This window comes from Podarcis filfolensis (genome assembly GCF_964270895.1).
Source record: "Podarcis filfolensis genome assembly, chromosome: 15".
Lineage (NCBI taxonomy): Eukaryota > Metazoa > Chordata > Lepidosauria > Squamata > Lacertidae > Podarcis > Podarcis filfolensis.
In genome coordinates, this window is record NC_139618.1 from 43,284,314 (window position 1) to 43,303,623 (window position 19,310).

Consider the following 19,310-nt stretch of genomic DNA (forward strand, 5'->3'; position numbering starts at 1 on the left):
GAAAGAGAGTTGCACAGAACCAGAACGCAAAAGGAACCCATGAAAATAAAGATTCACAAGGTAATTTCAGGAATTCTGGTTGTAGTACTTTCCCTTTTCGTAAGTCTGGACAAGTGGGGACTGCAAGTTCTGCTTTTATTCCAATTGAAAATTTAATTTAAAAATAAAAAAGTTAATGAAGGAGCAAGAAGTTTTCAAGTTACATTTTTCTTGGTAATGGAAGATTTTTTTTTTTAAATCTCAAATAGTAAACGTTTAAAGAGGCTGTTGTGCATCTCTTGAGAAGTACAAGAAAGAGTGTTTATTACATCATTACAACAGATAAGACAGCTTCTGCAAGCATGGCAGTCTCTCCACTGCATTTGGGTCTGTATAGTCAGACACTTTGCTGGTCAACCTGCTTTATAGAGTTTATAAAGGAAAATGTCTGCCATAGGTTGGATTTCCCAGCATTTAAATCATAACCTCCAGGACTGGGGGAGAGCCGTGCAGACAAAGAATCAAATTGTAAATGGAAGCTGTGAAGTGGTTAGTTCTGGAGACCCTCTGCTCAAGAAACAAAGAGGCACAGAAACGGACATTTGTTTTTTAAATGAAAGGACTCCCCCGAGACAAGTCTGTATGAGCAGCTGACAGCACCTTTGCTTTTGCTTGAGTGTTTCACACTCTGAGGTGTATTGTGTTTTTCTCCTTCCAGTCTATTTGAATTTTCTCCAGAGTGTCTTTTTTCCTTTTTCTGCAGACAGTGGAGACCTGCCCCTCCAGTACTGGAAGGCTTGCTCTCCTTCGTAGGGTGTTGGGCGGCCAGAGATCACTTCCGTGTGTGCAGCGTGTCCTGGAACTTGGTACTGGTGTACCGCAGGTGGAAACCCTTCTTGTTAATGGTGTCATCTGAGTGGAATCTTACCATCACGGAGTCACCAGCAGAATAGACCTCTTCTGGAGGCTAGCAGGAAGGAAGGATCAAGAGAGAGAACAGGTAAGATGAACTGGGGAGACACGATTCCTTCTTAACCCTAAGAGGTAAGATCCTGCCTTCCTCAGGATAGGCAGGCTTAGGTCCCATCCGTGCCCCCCAAAATCCAGTTTCTGTACCTTGAAAACCCAAATCTGTGCTTGAAATTAGGCAAGTTAAGCAGTGGTGGTTGAATTTGCATTGGAGGCCGAGGTGATTGGTGCCAGTAATTAAGCCTCTGCAAAGAGATGTCGCCGGGGGGGGCGGAGGGGGGCAAGGAAGCTCCTCCTTTCTCAGCACCCTCCTGCTTTTGCCATTATCCTGGCAAAATGTACTGAAATACACTACTTTTCAAATACACTACTTTTGCAAATACACTACTTTTCAGTTTTGCTTGCCTTTCTATTTGGCCTCTCAGTTTCAAGTGCTGCCTAAGGTTGCACCAAGTGGTCTCACAAATGCATTATAATGGGAGAGGAAATGTGTTATAGTAAAATTGCTGGTGAACAAGGGCTGGGGATTTCCATGCAGCCATAAATATACCTGAGTGACCTTGAGCCCATCACTATCTCCCAGCCTAAGCTTCCTCACAGGGTTATTGTGAAGACAGGAAGGAACCATATTTTCTACCATGAGCTTTTTGGACGATGGGAAGAATAAAAATGTAATAGTTAGATGGGCAGATAAGTGTTTGAAAAGAGGGGAAACCATCTTTGCTACATTACTTAAAGTCTGTAAGGGATGTAAGTGAAGTACAGTGGTACCTCAGGTTACAGACGCTTCAGGTTATGCGTTTTCGGGTTGCGCACCGCGCTGAACCCGCAAGTACTGGAATGGGTTACCTCTGGGTTTTGGCGCTCGCGCATGCGCGGAAACGCTAAATAGCACTCTGCGCATGTGCAGAAGCACCAAATCGCAACCCGTGCATGCGCAGACGTGGTGTTGCGGGTTGCGAATGTGCCTCCCACACGGATCACGTTCGCAACCTGAGGTTCCACTGTACCCATGACATGTACACATGATCATGATGCAGCAGAAATTTCAGGCTACTGCTGTAGAAATCTATGGTGCAAGGCTTACCGTAATATGCAATCCTATGCATGTCTACTCAGAAGTAAACCCCAGTGAGTTCAATGGGGCTTACAACCAGATAAGCAGGCATCTAGTTACAGCCTTAAATGCTTAATTATGGTATCTATTCTAACAGGGTTTAATCAATCTAGACTGGCTGCAATAGTGTTTTTAGATTTCTATTTTATTCCAGTTGCATTTACAGTGGTACCTCAGGTTAAGAACTTAATTCGTTCTGGAGGTCTGTTCTTAACCTGAAACTGTTCTTAACCTGAAGCACCACTTTAACTAATGGGGCCTCCTGCTGCCGCTGTGCCACCGGAGCATGATTTCTGTTCTCATCGTGAAGCAAAGTTCTTAACCCGAGGTACTATTTCTGGGTTAGCGGAGTCTGTAACCTGAAGCATCTGTAACCTGAAGCATCTGTAACCTGAGGTACCACTGTATTGGGCTTCATTGGATCCAAATAGTCCAGCAAGGGTTGGAGTAGAAAAGGATATGGAGTCAGGCTCAGGTTGTATGGCAAATCAGTCAGGAGAAAGAAGTCCGCAAAAGAGGAGTCAAGTTCTCTTCCGTCCCCCATATTACTAGGTGCTTCCCGCTTATGCAATAATGTTAAAATATGTTTGCAATGGTACCTTGGGTTACATATGCTTCAGGTTACATACGCTTCAGGTTGCAGACCCAGAAATAGTACCTAGGCTTAAGAACTTTGCTTCAGGATGAGAACAGAAATCATGCTTCAGCGGCACGACATCAGCAGGAGGCCCCATTAACTGAAGTGGTGCTTCAGGTTAAGAACAGACCTCCAGAACTTACTAAGTTCTTAACCCGAGGTACCTCTGTAATTATCTCTATTTTAGCAACAATTTCAACAGGGCTCATGCAAAACATTTCTGTTGCCTGAGGTCAAAGAGAAGAGGTCACCCTGCCCTACTCTATGAACTGCCAGCTGACCAGACTGGCCCTTGATCCTGGCTCTCCCACGGCCCCCGAGGGCAGCTGGCTGGCCATGTGGCACCCACAGCGGGGGCCTCCCGCCCTGGCGGCTGCTGCTGCTGCTCCTTGCCCCCCTATTACCTGCCACCTGAGGCAGCTGCCTCACTGTCTGCCTTATGACACCCTTGATGCTTAATGGGTTTTTAAAAGTGGGTTTTCTTAAAAAAAATTAACATTATAGCATTACAGTGTTATAGCACTGTACCTCTCTTTCATGAAAAGAAAAGAAGGCTAACTGGATTAGCTTTTTTTACTGCTAATTAAAAGAGTAGTAAAAAAATGAACCAGGCATAAATGTCAGCTATTGCAATGGTTATAAATGAGCTGTGATAGGGTCATATGCTCATTATGCCTACGTAAATGAAAGCAACCCTTCTTTTTAAAAACCTGCAACAGTAGCACTGAAGGCATTTATTCCTTCTTCTGAAAAAGAAAGATGGAAGAACCACAAGGGAAAAGGCACGCTGTCACTGGCAGGGTCACCTGGCCGTGTGGATGTGCCTTTACAAGTGCATCCTGGGGCTCTTGGGAAGATAAATTTTGTGCTGTTTTCATATAGACAAACAAACAATGGACATCCTACAGAATTACAGTCTTGCCCCTGGACACCATAACAAACGTTAGAAACGGTTTGCCCAAGTTCTAAAGATAAGCAATTCACCAGAGTCACTTCTATCTTATTATATAGATATGCATTCTGCTCCTGTCCCAGTTTTATCATCTAAGTGATTTGTGCCATCTTTGTTCTGTGTTTTCGCCAGAGAGAGACTCCTGGAACAGTTGCACAAGAAGAGAGCAACAGGGGTACTAAGCAAGTAGCTCACCCCAGAGCCGCAGTAGCGTCCCAAACGGGGGGCTGTCCCGTCATAGCCATCAAACAGCTCCATGTAGTCATAGCCACAGTCTGCCTCTTCCTCAATCTCAAATGTCTGGAAGATGAGCTCCACCCCATAGCCTTCTTCAGCCACAATCACCCATTCGCACTCCGAGCCTCCAGGGTAGTTGTTGTCTCCAAACTGGGCATGAGAATAGAGATCCTTGGTTTTTACTTCAGCTCGCATCTGGCCTCCACATTCTGGAAATAAGAACAAACACACAGTGGAATTCTTGGTTGTCCCAAAAGAAAGTGCACCCTTCACACAGTGAGTGAAGCAGACAAGATGAGTCATTTTGCTAGCCAACAGAAATCCCACCCCACTCTTCTAGACAGCTGGATTTGGCTAGGCATCCCTTAGCTGGGATCTCGGAAGCTGCCTTCAGTCCACCTAGTCTAGTGTTTTCAGTTCAGTTTGGCAGTGGTTCTCCAGAGTCCTGAGTAAAGTCTTCCTCATCACCTGCTTCTTGAACCTTTCTTTCCTAAACTCACCGTACCAGGACTTGAACTCGGGACCTTCTGCATCTAAGCATGTGCTCTATCGCTGACCTATTCTCTCTCCACCAGGGCACTGACAAATGGTTCCCCATGGCACACGCTCACTAGGGAAGCGGTGAAATAAAGGCGTTTGGTCATCTTCAGACATTCCTGGGGGACTGGAGGGAGGGAAAGTGAGATGTTTAAGGTGTGCCCACTTATACAGTAGGGCAGAGATCGTACCCTTCTATCCCCTATATGTGAATTACTGTTTTTTGACCAGAAAACCCTGGTGGATGAACCTTTTGTGATGGGATTATCTGAAGCATCAGCTTCTTTTATAAGGGCTTCATAGCTACTATTCTGGTTTCCAGGGCTATTTTTTCCAGCAGGAACTCACAGGTACTCAGTTCCTTCCTCTCGCGGGTGAGTGCCATTGCCATTCTAAGAGAATGAGGGAGGAGCTCATGATGAGTTCCGGCACCTCTTTTTCTAGAAAAACAGCACTGCTTAAGACCACCCATCTTTGGCAATGAACCAGTGTGGGGTGTTACCTGATGTGTAGGTTGCCTCAAAGCCTTTTCTTTGGACGGAGTTATCTGAAAAGAACCTGAGGAACATCCTGTTGCTAGAAGAGATAATGGGGTCTGGTTCTTTAGACCCACAAAACCGGCCCAGGACAGGAGCTTTGGCGTCTTTCCCATTGTAAACTTCCAGGTGATCATAAGTGCATTCTTGGTGGCCTTCGATATCCAGCTCCCGGATGGTCTGAAATAGGAAACTTGCTTACAAAGACAGTGGGCGGCAAAGTGCATCGCGTGGCTTTACTGAAGGACTGCTCTGCGGAGGGGATGGTGGCCACGGGCCACATCAGACTGCCTGGCCTCACATGACAAGACATTGCTTTGTCATACAGACATACATTCATTCATACCCTCTTGCCTTGGCGGTTTCCAACTGGAAAGCCAGATCATGACTCTCAAGGCTTAGTATTGATACTATGGCTGCCAGGTGCTGAATCCCAAGAAGCTTCAGGTGCTGACTTTGGTGAGCCAGTTCACCTGGAGGACTAAAGTTTTTAGTTTTATGTTTGTATGTTTTATTTCACATGTGCATTGCTTTTTACTGAAAGCAGCCCAGAGACATTTGTATTATGGAGTGGCATACAAATAACAAAGATTGTCGTCTCCCAGAGGTGATGTTTCAGGGTTCTTGTTTTTTTTAATCATCAGCAAAGAACCACCCTTCCTTCCACAAAAATTCTGCAAAAGCAACCTGTTGTTATTTATGGTAAGGGACTCCCCACCTGACCCCTTATTTGCCCGCCTCTGTTCCTGGTGAGTTAAGAGGACTGCCAGTCTAAATGCAGTTTGAAACCCTGTTGATCTATGCCTTGTTTTTCCTTCTAACACTCTTCTCTCCTGCTCAGTTACCAGTTTGACACGGTGTCCTGGCGTAGTTGTTATTGCCCAGGTGCATTCCTTCTTGCTTGGGTATTTATCAGGCCAGTTTGGACTGGTGATGGTTGCAGTGATGGAAGTCATCTTGTGATCACAGCCAGCTGTAAGAAGTGGGACTCAGTAAACAGACAGATGCCATGAAGTCTACTTTCTATTTCCATTCCATCTTTCTTTATCCACCACATACAAGGTCACTACAGACAGTTGTTGATGAAATGGCCACAGAGAAAATAGGAAGGACCCTTACTAATCTATCAGAATATTCCTCTATCTAGTCTTGTATTGCCTATACCAGACAGGCAGCAGCTGTTTTAGGCAGAGGTTTTTCCCTTTCAGCTAATCTCTTTCCTTTTAACTGAGGTTAGCAGGGACTGTACCTGCAACCATCTGTATGAAAAGCTTGTGCTCTAAACCATGGAGATTTTCAGCCTCCCTGGGAATTAGATATAATGTTATGGATAGTCCAATGGGCACATTAACACTGTCTAAAATATTATATAGCATTTTAAACATGCAAAGTGCATTTAACTTTTATCTTTGCACCTCCACAATCCTGTGGAATAGGTCACAATCTATCCCCACTTAGGGCCAAGAACTGAGCAGGGTAACTCATACCCCCATTGCTGCAAGTCTACCAAGTCTCTCCCCTCAGCAACACCCACCCACAGCTCCTCCACCCGGCTTCATTCTGGTTCCACCCATTAACCCATCAGCCATGATAAATAAATTGAATGCTTGTGTTGATAGGTAGCTTCCCTCTGAAGATCATATGCAAGGGCATATGTTAGTTTCCCATGGCGTTTGGCTGGAAACAAGAGTGCTGGACTTGCCCAAGGCCACAGACAGGAGCACAGGGAAAAGGTGGGGAGTCTGAGCCACAATGCGCTATCCATCTCCCTTCAGTTAATTTACACCCCACCACAAAGAAACCCACCCAAACAAATTCCCTTTGAATTTACCTGCTAAATACTCACTTCCCACCCAGATTCCACCACAATCAATTCTTCTTCTGCTTTTCTCTCTCTCATTTCTCCTCTGCTCATCCTCCCCTAAATAAAGCTCTTTCTGGTCTCATTCATGCCTGCCCAGAACTCTCCTTAGATGCCACCAAGATTGTAACAGCAGATGGATCCTCTGTTCCCCACCCTCTAGGTTTCTTGGGGAGAAAGTGCAACTGTTGTCCTGGAAGAACACACTTGATGAGCCAGTCCAGCCTGCAGCCACTATGCTACCCCACCAAGCTCCTCCAAAGTAGCAAATTGTTAAAAAACACACATATGCATTAATGCTACTGCCAGAGCATCAGAAACCACCAAACAATCCAGTATTGAGATCCATGGAGTATTCCCCCTTGAGATGACAGTTCAGGGGCAGTTTCTTCCATAAAGAGCACAGCATGATGAACCACACTGAAGGGACAGTGGCCTACCCACCCCTGTGAATCTACAGCACAAAACAGATCTGATTCTTGATCTTCCAAATCAAGTCTGGCACCTTCTCTGCTGAACCACACCAACTCTAGTGCCCCCAATAACTTTCAAGTGAAACCAAGCACAGTACATTTGCCAGACTAGTTCTTCAGCAAGCAGTGAAACAATCAAGCCTGGGATCTGGGATCTGTGTAACAGTACATTGCATTAAAGCAGGGTAGTGGAACAGGATCCAACCCATGGGCCAAATATTGACCTCCCTAACCCTCTGCAGGCCATTTTGATGGGTGGATGCAGACTCCCACCTGCCAATCACCTGATGCCACAATGGCAAAACAAAAAATACTTATTGGCGGACACAGCTGGAGTTGCACCTACAAAGGAGGAGCATTTGCACTGCGGATTCTTGGGCTTGCTGCAAGTGCAGATCCCAGCCAGCTTGCTGTAGGTGCCCATCAGCTGTTGGCTGCCAACTTGAAGTCCGCCGGGATGTGCTGTGCTACCAAGTTCCTGAAGTGGAACTCCCTCGTGCAGCTAATTGGGGCAGGCTTGTTGCCAGCACCAATAAGTAAACTGGCCCTGACAAGAAGCACTTTTAAGGCTTCAAATTGTTCCAAAGCAGCCGCATTTTCATCTGCCCCACATCCGATATCACCTATGACATCAGAGGTGGGACACATGGGTGCCTCACAGGGGGAAATTGTGACCTATGCTTTAGGGCCTCTTGAGGTGTGCAGGCTAAAAGTTCCCCACCCCTACATTCAAAGCAAGGATGGGGAACCTGTGACATTCCAGATGTTGTTCCTGCTCCCATTCCCATCAGCATCAGCCAGCAGGACCAGGGTTCAGGGGACCTGTAGTCCAACATCATCTGGAAAGCCACAGGCTCTCTACCCCGGCATTAAATACTACTACAAAAACCTGACCCTGGCCCCATATCTTCCCTTGCCCCATGGACACCCCTAGTTCCATGGGACTCAGGGGGCTGCCTTATGCCCTTGCTTCATCTAGCCCAGTCCTGCCTATTCTTAACTGGCAGCAACTCTCCCGCTTCTTAGGCAGAAAAAGATCTTCCCTATCCCCTGCTCCCTCTTCCTGGCATTGCGGCCAGGGATTGAAACTGGGGTCCTCTGTATGCAAAACATGTTAAGAAAGTGGTCAATAGCTGGCACGTATTACACAGGTGGAGGGCATCTATCTTGCATCGCTGGACCCAACCAATCTTTTATGCCTATGGATTTTCAGACAAGGATTTTGGCATTGGCACTGGGAGATCCACAAGGGGGACCCTTTTCACCAAGAAAACCATGTAACGCACCTTCTTTGCAGTCATGCTTGTTGTCGTGCAGCACAAAGCCGCTGCGGCACTGGCACTCGTAGCTGCCAAAAGTGTTCAGGCACTCGTGCTGGCATCCACCATTATCCTTCGAGCATTCATCTTTGTCTAGGAAAGAAGCGTCACTTGCTTAGCAGCTGCCCCCTGCTGACCAACACAGTTATTGTAGACAAAGTGGCATCTAGATCAGCATCTAGATCAGCTGAATTAATTTGAAAACTGGCAACTTCCAGTGTCAGTGAGCCCATGGCATGATTTCAGCAAGATTAAGTCCTTCATAAATTCTATGATTTACCACACGATTTGAGTCCTCCCTGAACAAGGGAGAGCAAAACACAATGATACTTTGGGCCAGGTTTATGCAATCAGCAGAATAAAACAGTAGAGCTATTCCTGGGCGGTAGCAGTCCTCAAGTAATAGAAGTTTGAAGGCCCCCTCCCAATGAAGCAGCATGTCAAGAGCAGTTTTGTCTCACCTTCTCCCAGAGAAATGTGCAGAGAGGGGCCTTCAGGAACTGCCTATAGTTGTCCATAGTCCAACAAAAGCTTTTCCACTTGAGTCTGCTGACTGAATAAACTGGACTTTTCATGCCACTGCTTGCCTCTTCCTTGGTTTATGTTAGGCTAGGTTAGTGACTGTTCTTCCGATGGGGCCATTCGACTCCAGCACCTCCCCCGCCCGTTCTCAGAATGCAGAAAGAAACTACCAAAGCACCAAGCTACTCTGATGCTCAGCAGCACCCAGATTGGCAGGACAGCCCCTCATTAAGTCTCTCAGCAGCACAAATCAGGATTCCACAGCATGTGAACAGTAAAATGGATGGTGCCAGAGCCCATAATCCTAGCCAAGACTACCCTCTATGTATGGATGATGCTACACAGCACATAACAAATGGGCATAACCATTACCTGCTTACTGAACAGATGAGCAAGAAGAAAAACAGACACATGGACAACAAGGAGATGCAGAAAAGAGACCAGGACATGGTGCCCCTCTTTACTTATCAATGGAAAATGTCACAGACACAATAAAAAGGCAAAAACAAGGTCAGCTGGTCCATGATAAACCAGAGAAATCGAAAAACAACAACGAATGTTAAAAGCACCAGCAATCAGTTCAGTCAAGAAAGGATTTGGGGAGTTCTGTTGGGGCAACGAATAGGACTGTTTTCTTGATGGCAAAACCTCCAAGCTTAGGGTAGAACAAAGGAGGGGGGTTCTCCCTGTCTTGGGGGACATGAGGAATACTGATGAACCCATTCCTTTGGAGGTGCTGTGGAGTTCCTGAGAAACAAATGGAAGGGCAGCCAAGTTCAGTATGGGGCTTGTGTGCGCTTCTTCAGGCGAAATTTCAAGCCTGGAGGACGCATTTTCGGTAGCTGGTTCTTTTCTGAAATGAGAGAGGGAGAAAAGATGAGAGGAAGTACAAGGGAATGGGCTGAGGTGGGGAAAAATAATGTTACTTTTAAATAATCAGTTGGAGGGGCATGCAGTGAGAGGCCATACTCTTACAGTACATACCACAAACAGCCAAATTAAGAAGCAGCTAAGCTATAGAGAGGGACACAGCTACAGGAAAGAGAAAGACTGCATCAAGAAGAAGCACTGCAGTCTAGTTGAAGGCAGAGGGGTCTAATTAGCTGATTCAACCTAAAGCACAGTTCCAGGACCTTCAGCCGAGCTTCAAGTGATGGCTATCAATACAACTTTGGTGTACCTGTTTGCAGTAGAGACAAGGTTGAGACCTGGGAAGGATGCTACCCACAGCTCAAGAAACATCCTTGGAAGATGATTAAGATCCTACCCTGTTAAATCAGCAGAAATTCTGGGTATGCCGAACTGTTGGCATCCTAATCTAACAGCACAAAGAGAACTGAGATTTCCAGGGCCCAAAATCAAAGCCCCCCAAAATGGCTCACCTCCAGATTGCAGGAAGCTGCATTGGCAGGAGGCTCAGGAAGGTGCAGCCCAGAGGAGGATTGCTGATAGGGCTGCCTTCTCCTTTCAGCTTAGAAGCCTATTTGCAATGGGGTTCAAAACTAGCAGGACCCAAACTGGACTTGAGGGTTGGACAGGCAGGTCCACCCGCCTGTACTAATATTACAGCAGCAGTTCTGGAGCTAGCTGTGGCTGATGCCTCAGTTCAGGTGCTGGGCGTCCCTGTAGGTGTTTAGAGTAGACGCCTCTAGGGTACCACTTCACTCAATTCCTTCACCTCTGGGAGCTGACCTTGGATGCTGCTCCTGAAAAGTATCTGCACCTCCCTTTGGTTTAGAACATATACTCAGGCCCACCCAGGGACAGGAAAGATGTGCTGGGAGAAAGGAGTGCTTATAACTCTTTCCAGCATGCCATTTCCCCAATATAAATGGCTCACCTGAAACTGCTATTTGCTCCATAAAGGAGAAACGTAATGTACCTGCACATTTTTTCCCTTTGGGGCAAACAGCAGTTTGAATTTGGGTTATGAAAAGAGTGCTGTGGGAAGGGTTAAAAATACCTCTCCCCCACTTGATTTGGCTTCCCTACCCTGCTTAGAACTAAAACCAAAAAGAGCAAGAACTTAAAAGCCAAAATGTTGGTTACAGATGTGCTGCTAGAACTCTGGCATGGCAAGCAAACTAAGCAAGCCAGTTGCAACTGCCTCCCTTTCTCTGCTTTCTTTGGTCTCAAGCAGGCAGAGGGCTGGGACAATTCTGCTGCTCACACCAATACCGTCCACTTAGTTGTCCTGTTCTGTCCCTTCCCACTTTTCTTGCCTGGTACTCTGATCCAATACATCTCAGGTGTATACACATTCACAACCATCCTCTCGTTTTTCTCAGAGAAAGAGATATATATAATCCCTCTCTATTCTTAGGCAGTTCTGCTGCTGCGTCTTTGGCAGGTGGGCCCTTTGCATGCACCCCGGTGTGGGGAGAGGCCAGAAGACCTAATGTTCCTCTTTAAAGATGAATTTGCTTCCTCATTAGGAAAGCTGGAAGTGATTACTCCCTCGGGGCTCCAACTGCACCAGCTTTCCTCAGGACACATCCCAGGAAAAGAGTTGATGCAGCCTAATTGCTCCTTTACCTGTTGCTGATTTACAATCACTTTGGAAAAGGGTCTACTGGAACTCTGCAACTTCTTACACCAGAAGGCCATCCATGGAGATGTCTAACTTGAAATGACACTGACCTGGCAGTGTTGGAACCTCTGGTATAGTAAAGAACACAAGGTGGCACTTGCGTACCTTTAAACCTTAAACTGTGCACACAGATCCCAGAGCACTAAAGCACACAAGCCTAAGCCTGAGGTCGCGTGCATTTCTGAATCACAAACACAAAAGCTCTAACAAAACAGATACAACAAACAACAATGTAAGAAGAGCTGCATTATGTTAACATGTAATGGCCTCTGACTCTAAGGGCTGTTTGGATATCTGTTGACAAATATCACTGTTTTACATCTGCCTAAATAATAACAATTTTATTATTTATACCCCACCCATCTGGCTGGGTTTCCCCAGCCACTCTGGGCGGCTTTCAACAGAACATTAAAAACAGAATAAAACCTCAAACATTAAAAACTTCCCTAAACAGGGCTGCCTTCAGATGTCTTCTAAAAGTCGGATAGTTGTTTATTTCTTTGACATCTGATGGGAGGGCGTTCCACAGGGCGGGTGCCACTACCAAGAAGGCCCTCTGCCTGGTTCCCTGTAACTTCACTTCTTGCAGTGAGGGAACAGCCAGAAGGCCCTCGGTGCTAGACCTCAGTGTCCAGGCTGAATGACGGGGGTGAAGATGCTCCTTCAGGTATACTGGGCCGAGGCCATTTAGAGCTTTAAAGGTCAGCACCAACACTTTGAATTGTGCTTGGAAACATACTGGGAGCCAATGCAGATCTCTCAGGACCGGTGTTATGTGGTCCCGGCGGCCACTCCCAGTCACCAGTCTAGCTGCTGCATTCTGGATTAGTTGTACACAGTTTCCGGGTCACCTTCAAAGGTAGCCCCACATAGAGCGCATTGCAGTAGTCCAAGCGGGAGATAACCAGAGCATGCACCACTCTGGCGAGACAGTCTGCGGGCAGGTAGGGTCTCAGCCTGCGTACCAGATGGAGCTGGTAGACAGCCTCCATGGGCACAGAATTGACCTGTGCCTCCATGGACAGCTGTGAGTGCAAAATGACTCCCAGGCTGCGCACCTGGTCCTTCAGGGGCACAATTGCCCCATTCAGGATCAGGGAGTCCCCCATACCGCTTTATCACTACCCGAAGGAGTCTCAAAGCGGCTAACATTCTCCTTTCCCTTCCTCCCCCACAACAAACACTCTGTGAGGCGAGTGAGGCTGAGAGGCTCCAGAGAAGGTCACCCAGCAGCTGCATGTGGAGGAGCGGAGACGCGAACTCGGTTCCCCAGATTACGAGTCCACCGCTCTTAACCACTACACCACACACCACAAGACTTCATTTTGAATCATCGGAGAAGCACCAGGTACCTGCCGCACTTCCAGCTGCCCATGTATTCCTTGGTTGGCAGAAGCACCCTAGGATTGCTTTCTTACCGTCTGCCATCACTCTGGTGATCCTGTCCTCTTGCTGAGGTGTGTGCTCTAAGACAGAGGGATTCATTCTCATGCTAACCAGGCCTTGGGTTAGATGGTCCTCAGGGTCCTTCTGACACTACTGTTCTAGGATTCTACAATTCCTCAAGTGGACTCAGTGGTCTTTCTGCTGCCTACACTTTATTCGGCTCCAGACACAACCCACTGTGCTGAGAAGGGTAATTTCCCCCACAAGAAGGGCATGCACACAAATGTGTATTTGCTAGAGGAGCTGAAACACCAAGTAGTTTTTTTCCTGCATTCCCTACAAGGTTTTGCTACACCAGGGTCCTAGAGAGCTTGAGGAGAACATTAAAATGGCTTCTAGGGAGCTATTCTTCAGTTACTTTAGGTTGTTTGAGCTACATCACTAGGACAAGTGACAAATAATGGGGCTTGAGACAGTTTTGGAAAAGGAATCCAAGGGAGGTTTCATCCTGCTGCTGGGCACCTGAAGATGTGCTACTGTGACCTGTGTGAGAAGAGACAGAAGGGCAGGAATTGGTTTATAGCTTTGCAAGTCTTGCATCTTTGGTCTTTGTAGAAGCAAGAAAAAAATGTAATTCCCTATTTACATTTTCTGCACATTCAGCATAAATATTTGTTGTCAAGGTGGCTAACAATTATAGATAAAATATAGCGCAAGGCAGGGGTGCCAGGTATAGGGGGTGCAGGGGCTTCAGTCCCCTCAATAATTTGAGGCAGGGGGCCCAGCCCCACCAATATGAAGGGGGGCTGTCACCCCCCACCACCGCCAGGTGCCCTCCATGCATCCTTGCCCCCTCCTGGCACTTGCCGCGGGGAGAAGGAGGCCCAGCATGGAACCCAGCTCTGCACTCCCCATTCTCTCCCCGGCGTGCAAGCAGGTGTCACGTGATGCACCCCTCCAATGCGGAAGGCATGCTGAAAAGATGAAACCCTTATATATAGTTGGAAGAGATAAAAACCAAGAGAATCTTAAAATGTATATTTTAACATGAAATCAAAGCTAACCAATGTCTGGGGTTTGTTGAGCTTAAATGATGGTTCTGAGCTAATGTTAAAAAGCTGCCTATATATTTAAATATGTATACTGATGTACTTATACAATATATGAACGTGATTTTGTGCAATTTTCTTTATGGTTATTACAAGCAAGCAAGCAAGCAAATAAATAAATAACGGCAAAGACAAAAACTGCAAAATGAAAAACAACAGCTAAAACTGTAACAGGTTTTGAGTGTTACTGATTTTCCATGTAGTTTCTGCTGCTGGCATTTACCTTTCTGCTTAAAGATCCCTCTTTTATCCCAAAGTGAGAGATGGAGCTGCATTTAATCTATTATTGTCCCTCTGTCTCCTCTCTTTCTTTCCTGACGGTTTCACACAAGTGGCTTTAACTAGTTCTTGATTCAATCTTTTTTTTTGTCATGTGACTATAAACCTACATTACCCAGAATGCTCAGCTGCCTTGCATATGCCTCTGGTCTGCTTTGTCTTCTGCCTGAACAATGGCCAACCCCAACAGAATTTAAGTATTGCATATAAAAAGAGTTGTTGTCTTCTTGCTCCCTCGTGCCTCTCACCTCTCCCTCTCCCTCTTCCTTTTCTTTCTAAAAAAGCAAAAACAGAAAATGCTGACTGTTCCCCTTGCACCACCTGTGCGTGCCCCGGTTGTGTGCTATGAATGACCCACCAGCTGAAAATCAAAGCTGCAAGCCACAGGCCCCGTTCACAGGAGCCCAGGGATCCGGACAGCCCCTAGCAGAGGAACACGCCCCCCAGGCAGTGCAGCTCTGGCGGTTTTGAAATCATAGGCTTAAAGGAATCTCTTCCTTCATGCAGAGAACTGTTGCAGAGCTCACCCAACATAGTAAGTGATAATAAGAATAAGAATAAAAAATAAGTATGACTATTATATTTATATTAGACTGATACCTTTTAGGTTTAACTTTGCAAGCTTTCGAGCTACGCAGAACTTGTGAGGCAGGAAAAGGCTGATGTTCACCGATGGCTTTTGTTATCTTCAAAAGGCATTGCTCAGCTCTAACAACACTTTAACAAACAAAGTCTGCATGTTACTTGCATTCCTGATGTGGTGGCATAATGCACATCCAGAGCAATACTCGGAAGACAAGGGTGCCCACTGAAGGGGCTTTGCACAACTTTCCCTCGTTGCCCATTTCCTGCCTTACTGGAGTCTGCAAATGGCAGCATGAATGGGGTGCAGCTTCTGGAGACTGCTGTCCATCAAGCAATGGCTTTTCCCAACTGCTCCCCCCCCCCCCGCATGAGGAGCCCCTCCCAGACCACGACTGGGAGCACAGCAGAAGCAGCTAGGGAGAGAGAAGAGGAGTTCAGGGATATTTCTTTAAAAAATAATTCAGTTGTGTGTCCTTGTTTCTCAATTTGATCCTCTTACATGGTGTTGTATGTTTTGTGGTATTTTATGCATTGTGACTTGACATTTTTTATTGATTATTGTTTAGTAATTCTTTATTGTAACGGAGAAGTGTAAACTGTTTAATTCTTATTTGCTGATATTTAATTATACTGTTTACTACTACATTTTAATGGATTAATGCTTTGCCCCAATATTAATGAATATTGCTTTATTTTATATGTTGTTTATTTTAAAGCTATTGTGACTTTTTTGCATTGGGTCAGATGATTTTTAGGTGTGTGAACATTGCTGTCTATTTTGTTGTTTCTTCAGCTTGTAAACTGCCTTGTGAATAGTAACAGAGTAAGGCGGTATACAAATTTAAAGTGAAATGAAAAAAATGACTGAATGTCTGTGGGAACCGAGTAGTGGGGATACAGATATGCTCTAAGCACACTGCCCAGCAGGGACCTGGTAATCCAAGATTTATGTTCAACAAGGTTCCGGATGAATTCTGAGATATACCCGCTGCACTGAACATTGCCATTTCTCAGTTCAGGCTACTTCCCAGGGTTGTTGTAAAGCAAAACATTGCTTTGAGCTCCTTGGCAGAAAACAAAAGCCACAACTTAACAATAGTTAATAATGTTCACTGATGTTCTGGTGGTGATGTTCTGGTGATGAGCTGGCAGTACTGTGAGACACAATCTGATGAGAACGGGATAAAATCTGTATTTGTAACCAGTTTTGCTTTCTCTAGACAATCTGCATGGCCAGATTGTTCTGATTGGGATCACTTTGAAGGCAGATTGCAGGGGCTATGGCGTGATGGCACAGGCCTGGTGGGCAAAGGTTTCCCAGGACTACTTTATAGTTGTGATTTTTGCTTTAGAATTCAGTGCTATTTGGAAGCTTGCACATTCCTTTACCAGCAGATCTTGAGTCAGTAACAAATACCTCCAACATTCATTTTGTGTTTCATTTGCAAAGCCTGTTAGGGACGTGATAGTACACAGATTAAGAAGGCTAAAAACATTCATCTTAACAGTGTCAAAAGTTCCTATATATAAACAGTCAACAAGGCCTCTGCTCAGGTGAGTTCCCTTGAACCATAAGGAAGAGGAAGATAACAAGATACTCACCCTGCTGCCTCTGAAGTCTTGTTGGCTGGGTTTTATTCTGGGATGGTTCCTGGCTTCTTGATTGCTGGGTGACTCCTGGATACCTTACATGCCTTGCTTTTGTTTTTAAAAAAGTAATTCAAATATACCATACCCCAAAACCAACTAAATGATTTTTGATCTAGTTGCATGATCCCCAGCTAAGAGCATGAGAGCACCCTTCACAAACAAAGTGGCCAAGCCCTCTTCTTTAGAAGCTGGGCTCATCTGATATCATACGTGGAGGCTGCAGAATGCCTTGCCCAGAACTGGGGGGGGGGGTATTTCTAAGGTGGGGTGGCAAACAGGGTGCACTGATAGGGACCGGAATGCAGGAGAGGGAAGAAGGAAGCAGAAACCTTTCATTGGCTTTCACCTGACTTTTATAGACGGAGAGTTGGAATGAGACAATTTTTTTTTACCACACCTGACATTTGGTAAACTTCCTTTTATCATTTGGGAGGTACAAAGAAACCAAATGGTTACATACACTCTGTGCTAAATTACCACTTGGTAAATGTTTGTGTGGCTCTACCCAGATTTAGGGAATAGCACATACAGGCACATGGTTAAGCCCATCTTACTTCACACATGACTTAAAGAATACTCATACATCCAACTTCTGTTATAGAGACAAGCACAGTCTTGAAAAGGATTGCTCCCCAGAACCAAATCCTTTGCAGCAAATAACCAGGTACCTAGGTACTGGCATAATGATGCAAAAGCAAACCCTTCAGGATCAACAACCCTCAAGGGTTTCACAGAAGAACAAAAGCTGCAGATATCCTCAAAGGTTTATCCAGGAATTAAACAACGATAATTTAATAAGATAATTTAAACTGACGAAGTTATTGCCTAGATTTTGATCCCACCCAAGGGCTCTGCTTGATGCTCATCAGGTGATGTGGAAAGGCCTTTGAGCCCTAACTGGGAGCATCATTCCAAAGCCTTGGGCAGAAATCTCTCAGCCCAGCGGCTAGCTGAGACCTTGTGGGCCAAAGACTCCAGAAACTGAACCCGGGACTTCCTGCATGCAAAACAGGTCGTCTCCAGCGGGGGGGGGGGGGGGGGAGAGAAGAGTGCATTGGTCCATCTGCATACATAGAGGCCTTTAATAAGCCGTTGAGAGTTTCTGCGGCTTTTGTTTCCCTGCCATCTCTTTCCTGTGACATTGCTGAAGCTTTTGCTGATTATGCCAGCTGGGGCGGCCTGCTTTTGAAAGTGTCAAGATAAAAGTTGCTCAGAAACCAGAGATTATTTTGTTGCACTGACACGAAAGTAACAAGACAACATGGAACACAAGACAACATAAGCAGGTAATGGTTTCCCAACATCCTCTGCCTTCTCTGAGCCAGCAGTGGTCTGGCTACATTCTCCTCTAGAATCTCTGTGTGTATTGGGGGGGGGATCTTGCCCCATGTTATATGCTGCATACATCAGACAGATCATTCCTGCAAAAAGGCAAACAATCTTCAGGATGGATTGACAACAATGCCTAACTAGTCCAGAAAAAGGGGTGTCGGCTCCCCACTGCCTATCCTATATCAGGGTTTGTCAAAGCAAGTGGAGAATCAGAGAAGCTGCCATCAAGCAGAGCAAAAGCCACGTTGCCTTGGGATGTGGTCAGAAGAAGGGCGTGCAACCCCACAGCCAAGTGTGTCATAGCTGAGAGTGGAGTTGGTAAAAGGTCAAGCAGAGCACAGTGTGCGGAGCACACAGACAGCATAGGACAGGCAGGAAAAGCAGTGAACTTGCAGAGTTCATATGCCTGGTGAGTGTTAAAAATCGAAAAGAGCAATGCTAGAGGATGCAGTGCCTTAAAGAAGGCAAGTTGGCTCAATGTGAAAATGGAAAGCTCTGTCTGTCATTCAAGAAATGACCAACTTTGGATTTGGCTCCAAGTCAATGCTGAAATGAAGAGCAGCATTTAGGTCAGGGCTTCCCATTGTGGAATTTGTGCCTTCTAGGGATCAGGAGAGTACAAGCTGGAGAAGACACCAGATGGAACCCGATGGATGTGGCAGATTAAGGGCTTTTCTACACTTCTTCACTTTTCTACACCCAGATGGAGCAAACGGCAGCTCAGGTTTCCTCAGGAATTATTTCTGCTCGGATTCAGAGCTAAAGAGCAGCTTTTCCCTGGGAAAGGGAAGGTGAAGGGAAAACTGCTTGGACCCGAGCTTTCTCAGCATTGGACAAGTGGAAGCAGGGTTGAGCCCTAAGACGCCCAAGCAGTTCCTGGCTTTGTGGGGCGTGCGCAGCAAGGGAAGCCAACTGGGTTTCCAGTGAGAAATGGTGCTAGAATGATCCTGAGGGGACGGACGAAGAGCTTGGCCACAAACCATGACAAAGCTGTGATCGAGAGAGGCTTGGCCTTGACTGCAGTTGCAGCAGACAACCAGCTCTTTCCCCAGCACGCATATTTAAGACGTATGTAAAATCAGGTAGAACAATACCAGCTTCTGTAAGGTCAGGGCAGCTGACCATCTGCATCTGGCAAAGCTTCTTGCTGGCTGCACTTCTCTCACACACACTTCATAGGAAGGCAGTTGGACTGGGTTGTATTCAGTGCTAGCCCTGCTCAGCACAGACCCATGGAAGT

General features: G+C 46.0%; 1 protein-coding gene across 3 annotated transcripts in view; it reads right to left on the minus strand.

Annotated features, from left to right (window-relative positions):
* Window positions 1-278: 278 nt before the first annotated feature.
* The window catches only part of BMP1 (bone morphogenetic protein 1), a 153,292-nt gene continuing 134,260 nt past the window's right edge, over window positions 279-19,310 (minus strand). For 2 of the 3 annotated variants that reach the window (XM_083588417.1, XM_083588418.1), the window contains exons 16-20: window positions 8,585-8,710; window positions 5,810-5,937; window positions 4,931-5,144; window positions 3,850-4,100; window positions 279-946 (exon numbers count right to left, since the gene is read on the minus strand). In XM_083588417.1, coding sequence (XP_083444543.1) covers window positions 812-946; window positions 3,850-4,100; window positions 4,931-5,144; window positions 5,810-5,937; window positions 8,585-8,710 — 854 coding nt within the window. In that variant the 3' untranslated portion in view covers window positions 279-811. Of the gene's footprint in view, window positions 947-3,849; window positions 4,101-4,930; window positions 5,145-5,809; window positions 5,938-8,584; window positions 9,993-19,310 lie in introns of all 3 variants that reach the window. The other variant, XR_014542081.1, reaches the window with a different exon arrangement.